Below are 7,610 nucleotides of genomic sequence, written 5' to 3' on the forward strand. Positions count from 1 at the left end.
TGATGTTTTGATCTGGTAAACCGTGGGGGGGGGGGGGACGGCAAGGGGAGGAAAAAGGAAAACAATAGAACATAACCCTCATCTCATGTTCCTTGTTCCTGTCACTCCTGTCAGTGTCCTGTCCTGTCCATGTGCCTGTCCAGCATGGTACTCACCTGGTTTCACATGGTTTCACTAAGAAATAGTGTGATTTAAGTGATATCAGCCTCATATCTACTAAGAATCATGGTTAGTTATATTGCAAATACTCCATACGTTTTTATCCAAAAATGTTCCTGTTAATGTCTTATCAAAAGTGTAATGAACTTAAGGCGACAAGTTGAAGTTACTGTTCGGTGTCTTCAAATAAATGTCATCTATGTACCCATTCAATTTAAATGGTACCCAAGATATGCAACATTCCCTTAAATATCATGTGACTTTCAGCGCAACTTCAGACATACCCTGAAAATTTCTTTAAGGTGATTCATCACGATTTCTGGCATGATCAAACTGGTGTGCAATATATCACATCGATTAGGTAAAAAATTTGGGCAGATTTTGAATTTGTAGCAACAAATAGAACGAAAGTCATTGCGCAGGAACTCAAAGAATCATTTTAATTTAAAAAATTGGCTACATTCAGAGATATGAAAGCAGAATCTTGTTTAGAAAAAAACTTCGCATTCATTACAGTCATCAATTTCTGTGTTGAATGCGAGGTTTTTTCCAAACAGTACTCTGCTTTTATTTCTTTAAATTTTGCTGATTTTTGGGTTTGAATGATTTTTTAGGCTCATTTGCAGGGGCTATTTTCCTTCGTTTAGAATAGAAATTCAAAATCTGCTGATATTTTCACATAATCTATGTTATATATCACATGCCAGTTCAACCACACTTTGACCATTATGTTTGGCTCTTGAGACCTGTCATGCCTTGATCTTCATATGGCATCAAGGTAGGTTCATGATTCGAACACATAATCTACATGGAGAAATGCTCCTATCATGTTATTGGGCCCATCACTCCATGATTACATGTCGCCGAAACTGACTCAGCATTCTGCTGCTTTCTCCAAATTTTTTCACCGGAGGTTTTAAGCTTTTCCAATCATTCGATTAAAATTTTCATCTATTTACGTACTTTCTCGGTGCAGTAGAAACCATTACATAACAATACACTGACATTTACGCAACAAACATAAACAATGTCAAAGCTAGCTCAGAGGTTTGTCAAAAGGACTTCTTTTATCCATCAAACGGGCTGGATCGTAATCCCTGCATTTTGTCCAAGGTTTGGATTGTACAAAACTGCTGGCCTCCCACTTCGGAAGAAGGATCCAAATGTTTCTCCAGAATGCAAGGAATGGGCTGGACTGGCCAGTGGACCAAGATAAGATAGTGAAGCATTCCATCAAAATTCTCTGTGGTTCAGATGCAAGTAAAGCCCAAAAGGAAGATACAACTCACTTCCAATGCAAAACCCATAGGCAGGGATTTTAACGATCTTGCGAGATGAGTCTCTTGGATTCGGAGAGCGAGATCAGTAGTTGGGCCACAGGCCGATTCCAAACGGAGGTGCTAGTTTGCCACAATGATTTTTGGCCGTCTCGAACCTCTAGCCTGATACCTGGCATCAACTGACCCCTCGTATTAAACGACGAAGTAGAGTTCCTTTGTCAAGGTATGAGGGGGCTCAAGCCTAAGGGTTCCCGCAAGCAGACAGGGGTCAATACACTTACAGTGCTCCACTGAAACCAGGAAATCCCGGTTGCAATTTCTTCAGAAATCATCCTTGCTGCAAACCATATGAATGCATATTGTCTCACTGCCTGCCCGTGACCCGTGCCATCCCCGCAACACCCCCGATGTTCACTTCCGTGAATATCCCATGGGCGCCCAGCCGAATTCGGCGGCCAAACAGACCTTCCTTTGCGAGTCTGTGTTGTCGTTGAAACAAAACCCAGACTCGCTCTAGTGTGTGAACTTGATGGGTAGAGACCAATGTCCAACTCATGCGAAAGATAGACTCAGACGAGAGGGTGCACACCCAGACTCTGATAGATCTCTCCTATTTTGAGTTCACCCACTAACTCGACTTTTAATTCTTGCCCGAAGAAAATTATTTCTGGCAAAAATCTTATCATACTATAATTTCTTTTATTGTTCATTTGCACAACAGACTATATTACTATATCATTATCATAGGAACCCTAGTTTGCAGAAAAATTATTCTGCTTTCAGGCGGTTGGAGATAGCCATCATTTAGAAAATGACAGTCGGTTTCAGCTAGATGAAAGATTCCATGAAGAATTTTCGGTAAAGCAGAAGAAGAAAAGAAAGTTACAACCAGAATCCGGCAATACAAAGAAAAGAACTTCAAGGTGAATATTCCCGCCTTTGAAACTTTTTTTAGCATAAACATGTAGACCAACATGCCAAACTCAGGATCCTTGTGTTCAGGTGTTACTTAAAATGAAGAAAAAAAATCTAGTTTCCTTCAGGTAAATTAAGACTGTTTCTGAAATGCTCAGTCTTGTGAGATGGGGTTTTTCGTTTGAGACCTTAGAAATCAAGTTTCAGGTGCTAAGATTAACTGTAACATCTTCTAACAAGGCATCAACTTTTACCCATAAGGTAGTTGGTCAGTAATAATAGTTACAGGGACTGTTAGTTAAAAAAAAAGCCACTCACTTGCGGAGGAACCTGCCTCAAATATGATGTAGGTAATGAAAATTTGGGAAATTTATTTTTCAAGATTGAATGTGCTCAATATGGGTTCTGAATACAAAAGCTGTCTGACTGAGACTGGTGCTTTAACTTTAAAACTGAGGCAGCTAGAGAGCTGACCTGGTTGCGTTTTACGGAAAAACTCATTCTCTATCAATTGACTTTAAGTTTACTTTTTGTTCCTAAAAATTTGCAAAGTTATCCAAAAACAAGCAAACAAATTTCTCCATTGCCATTTTAGCATTTTCTTCCTGAAAAAAGTTCTTCAACTACTTTTCGAAATTTTACAAATTGGATAAATTTGGCAACACAACATAACTTGGCAGCACTATGCATACGTCACCTGATTGCAGGCATAACCGAAGTAACAAGATCTAAATTACGGACATGTTGAGACTTGCATGAAGAATTCTGCTTTAAGGGAATCAAACTCAAGGATCAGGTGCACCTAACTGCTGATGTGAACTGGCAGCAGTGTCGGGAAAACAAATCTGGTAAAATGAAAGGTGAGGGGAAGCTCAAAGTATTTTAATGTAACGATCATGCAAATTGTTCCGTACTTCTCCTGTTTTATAATTCTAGCCTTATGGCTAGTTAAGTCATCCTAAATTTTGACACTTTTTCGTGAACTTGATCTATTATGTTTGATTCCAGTTTTGAGAACCAGCTCATAGTTCGATATGACCCCACAATCCCTGAACACAAGAAGTATGAGCTCAAATCTGGCCAAGATCGGAAACCCACAGCAACTAAAAAGTCGGAGAGGAAAAAGAAGAAAAAAGAAAAATTGAACAGAGTGGAGGCCGCTCCACAACCAGTTTCCGCTCAAACTTTTGTAAAAATATCAGATGATTTGAAAGGTTACTTTCAGAACAAGGAGAAGAAAAATGAAGGTTTTAGTATTTTGAAAATGATAGATGAGGATAAGTCTTCTGGTGAGTGTCTGCCTCTTTCACAACACTGCTTCTAACATACTGTATATTCTAGGCATTGTAGAGTCCACGCCAAATAAGTTTAAGCACTTCTAGACTATGACTGAAGATCGTCTGACGTAACTTTTACATGAAAAAGAAGTTGAAGGAACAAAATTGTGGATCTTGTATTGCAGTCTAAAAGTGCATAAACTTATTTGGCATTGACTCGATTGCTCAGCTAGGCCATTCCTATTTTTAATGATCAAATAAGAAATGTTGCACTTGGTTAAAAAAAACAAAATTTTAGCTTCTGTTCTAACGTTACCCACTTAGAGTACTTTGAAACTTGCAAAATCTCAATATCTTTGAGTATCTTTTAAAAAATTGTGTGAACATTTTTACCACTGATGGCATAATTTCTGCTTAATTATTGCTCAGGGGCATTAGTATTTATTTCATTTAATTTTTTTAATTTTACTTCTTTAAAAATCAATGCAGCTAGATCTTGCTCACTGATTTCAAACAAAAGGTTTCATCAATTATAAACACGAGAAGTCCCTAATTTTCAAGTTTTAATTTTTATGTCTGAATAAGAATGAGATTAAGATAACACACAACATTACTGATGGAATCAATTTTTATTTTATTTTTAACTGTCAAGGATTTATCATTGGATAATTGATTTCTCATTGCAGAAAGTGATGAATCTGAAAAGGATGAATCAGTAAAAGCACAAACATCAGAAGAGCAACTTTCATCTGTTGAGAAAAAAATGGAATCTAAAGCAGAAGTCCTACATATTGAACGGATGGACTTGGACAAAGGAACCAAGAAATCTTACAACGAAACTGAGCCACTATTATCAGCCTCAGTTGATAGGCGAGAGTACTTCAATCCAAAGAAAGGAAAAATTTTCTGTCCTGAAAACGGTGTATGGTATGATACCCTGTTTCCAAGAAAAGGTGACGTTCGTTTGGAAGGTAAGTATTTTGCAAGTTTACCTTTAGTCAAGTACCCTTTATTTCTTTGTATTGATAGTCCCAGCCTCTTGTGCCTCTGGGCTCTAAGAGGGTGTATGTGGTGGCACATAAATGGGAGGTAAACTTTTGGACTATTAAACCTCACAAAGTAGCTATTTCATCATATTCTGTACAAAACCTGGATCAAATTTAGTAGTCGGAACCAACCTTCTTTTTTAGAGGGGGGTTAAGTTTGTTGTAATGTGGAAAGCAGCTTTTTCTGGAGCTAAAGTGACTAAATTCAAACCAAAAGCTCATTGTACCAATTTATATTTGTATTCTCCTAAGAGACTCTGGTCATTTTTCCAACTTCAAACCTCTTATCCTCAAAACCAACTGTAAGTCAACGTTGCATTGTTGCTTTCTGATAAATGGGGTCCAAATATTTTTGGTTGAAAACTGGAAATTTCATTCTTTCTATAAATTCACTTTAAGGTTTTTCACATTTCATTCCCAGGGGTAATGAGAGCATTAGAGATGAAAAGAAAATCTCTAGATCTCTATTTGTCCAGCATTTTCAAGTCTATAATTTTCAATGCTCCCTGAGCAAAATTTTACCAATAAAACATGTTCTTTGCTTTGGCATGTGTGTTCTTCAGATCTCTCTTGAAAACATCTGTTTCTTTGTTCAACAATCATTCAATGGACTGACCTACAGAAACATTAAGATAGAGCAGGCCACAGCGAATTTCGAAGTCTGCTAGATTAGAAACCGGATTTTGGTGATAACTATCCCATTGTGTGTCCAAATTAGGTTTCTTTGGACTTTCCTGATAGCTGATAACATACTGAAGAACGCTAGATTCACAGATTTTGTTTATTTTGATCAGTGTTCATTCTGCGTCACCTTGAATACTAGTAAGTCCGATGCGTCTGCAATTTTCATCATGCCATCACTGATGGAGCAAAGATTTAACATTCTTGTTTTAAACTCGGTATACTTTGTACCGAAACTTTTGGTATGCTAAGTAAAGTTTACCAAGATCATTGTATGAGTTGTTCTTACTGTTTTGAGTGGTTTAAACGATTCAAAACTGGTCAGGAGTCCGTCGAAGATGAGGAGCATGGGATCCGACCATCAACAGCAACTGACATTTTCCACAAGGAAGAAGTGTGGGGAAAAGTGCTCGAAAATGGTCGTTTTAAGCTTACTGAACAGTGTAATATTTCTGAAGCTCTGTATATCCAGTTTTGATTGAATATGTAGGCATGCATCGAGTTTCAGGTACACTTGCCCCTTGATTGTTGTCCGTTCAACAAAAATCCAACCGCATGTCAATTTCCCTTTAGCTGCTTGAACGTTCTAACAATGATCCTATATTTTTGGATAGGATAATTTTCGGTCACAAAACTTGAGTGTTTTGAGAGTTTCATCTACAATATGGAGACGAATCTCCAATCATCCTTGTGGGTTGAAAAAGGTAGTGCAAGACCGAAAAAAGAGAGACAAGTTCGGTCAAACATGAAAATCACCTATGAGGTTGCCTTACCTTAAGCCACATACCAATGAAGCTAGCCAGGATTTTTCAAATTTGTGAATGTAGCGTTCTTAAGTATATTTCTAGTTATCAAGAAAGTCCAAGAAAACCTAATTCGGATTCATTTTGGGCCAGTTATCACCAAAATCCGGTTTCTAATCTAACAGACCTCGTATTCACTGAGATTTCTTGACCCCTCTTGCAACTCAGGATTTCAAGAAATATTTTTTACCTTGTGTCGTGTTAAGCTCTTTTTCATTTTATTTTTTGTCTCTACCAATGTTTCTGGCCAGTTAACCTCAGCAACAGATTACACAAAGGTTTCAACAATTAATTCTACTGTTTTGACATTAATTTCTGTAACCAGTGATGAACGTAGTAATAATTACTATACGGGGTCTTGCTCATTTATACATTTTTTTAAAATAATTTTCTCAGAATGCTGATATTTGACTTTGCATGTGAGAAGGGACAATACTTTGGGCGAATATTTTCCCAAACTTGTTGATAATTTATGGAGGGAAAAAGCTGGAAGTTTTCTCCCAAGTTTGACCCTGAAAGCTCGAAAACTGAAGGAGATATGAATCCTTAAGCTCCAAGACAAAAAAATTTTCAGGTTGTAGAAAAACGTGGTTTAAGCTTTCGAAAAAATTTAAGAAAAATTTCCTTCCTGATGATAAGGTCCCATATTCACAGATCCGTTTGTTAAGTTGATCTGAGCAATCTTATGGTATTTTATTTCATGGAAACATCTAGTGAAGACAAGATCTTAAATATTTGCTCCAATAAAATCTGATCTGTATTCTACAAATCTGCTTTTCAGAAGGTATACGGTGGTTAAATACAAAACCAAAACTACCTGAAAACTGGTCCAAGTTTAGAAGGGAGCTATATTTTGATGCTCTACAAAAACAGCAGAAGAGTTTCAAGAAGTTGAATTCCATGAAAAATCCGCACCAACAACGTAGAGAAAATCAATTGAACAAGGCTCGCAAGTACATCCATCGAAGCATTAAGATGAAGAAAGGAAAGTAATCATTCCTCTTCATTAATTAATTTTAATGAATATTTGTGTCTCTTGTTTTTTTTTTGTTTGTAAGTATGTACATTATATAAGTATGTATATAAAAAAAAAAAAAATTATTTTTTTTTCTCACTCCCATACTTTTGATACGACATTATTCAATTGTCAAATAAAATAACAATGATAAAATAAAAATTGAGCAATGTAATGAATAGCTGTTAAAAATTTGATGAGATTAATGAAGTTAAATGGTAAAACCTTAAAAGACTGCTAACCAAAAATGGAAATATAATCAAAGAAAAAATGCACTGAGGAGGATCAAAATGACGTTTTTTTGAGTAAATATGTCTCCCCTCCAGAGCTTTTTCCCCCTTTTTCAGAACATTAATCTGTCATCTCTACTCCTGTATATGTACGTAATATACAAGGTGTTCCAAAAGTCCCGCTCCTCCCTTCCTCTAACTTTT

General features: G+C 36.7%; 1 protein-coding gene across 1 annotated transcript; it reads left to right on the forward strand.

Annotated features, from left to right (window-relative positions):
- The first annotated feature begins 77 nt into the window (after positions 1 to 77).
- LOC109031608 (uncharacterized) lies at positions 78 to 7,351 on the forward strand. The gene is made up of 5 exons (XM_019043200.2): positions 78 to 228; positions 2,223 to 2,362; positions 3,363 to 3,643; positions 4,318 to 4,602; positions 6,943 to 7,351. Exons 1-5 carry the CDS (start codon positions 226 to 228, stop codon positions 7,152 to 7,154), a joined length of 921 nt encoding a protein of 306 aa, XP_018898745.2. The 5' UTR covers positions 78 to 225; the 3' UTR covers positions 7,155 to 7,351.
- The last annotated feature ends 259 nt before the right edge of the window (positions 7,352 to 7,610 follow it).

This window comes from Bemisia tabaci, chromosome 1 (assembly GCF_918797505.1).
Source record: "Bemisia tabaci chromosome 1, PGI_BMITA_v3".
Taxonomy (NCBI): Eukaryota; Metazoa; Arthropoda; class Insecta; order Hemiptera; family Aleyrodidae; genus Bemisia; species Bemisia tabaci.

What these genes read in the sequence shown, in the direction of transcription:
- LOC109031608 (XM_019043200.2), top strand. An exon ending in ACAAAGAAAAGAACTTCAAG is followed by an intron (nt 2,363 to 3,362) that starts GTGAATATTCCC and finishes GTTTGATTCCAG; the next exon opens with TTTTGAGAACCAGCTCATAG. An exon ending in AGATGAGGATAAGTCTTCTG is followed by an intron (nt 3,644 to 4,317) that starts GTGAGTGTCTGC and finishes TTCTCATTGCAG; the next exon opens with AAAGTGATGAATCTGAAAAG.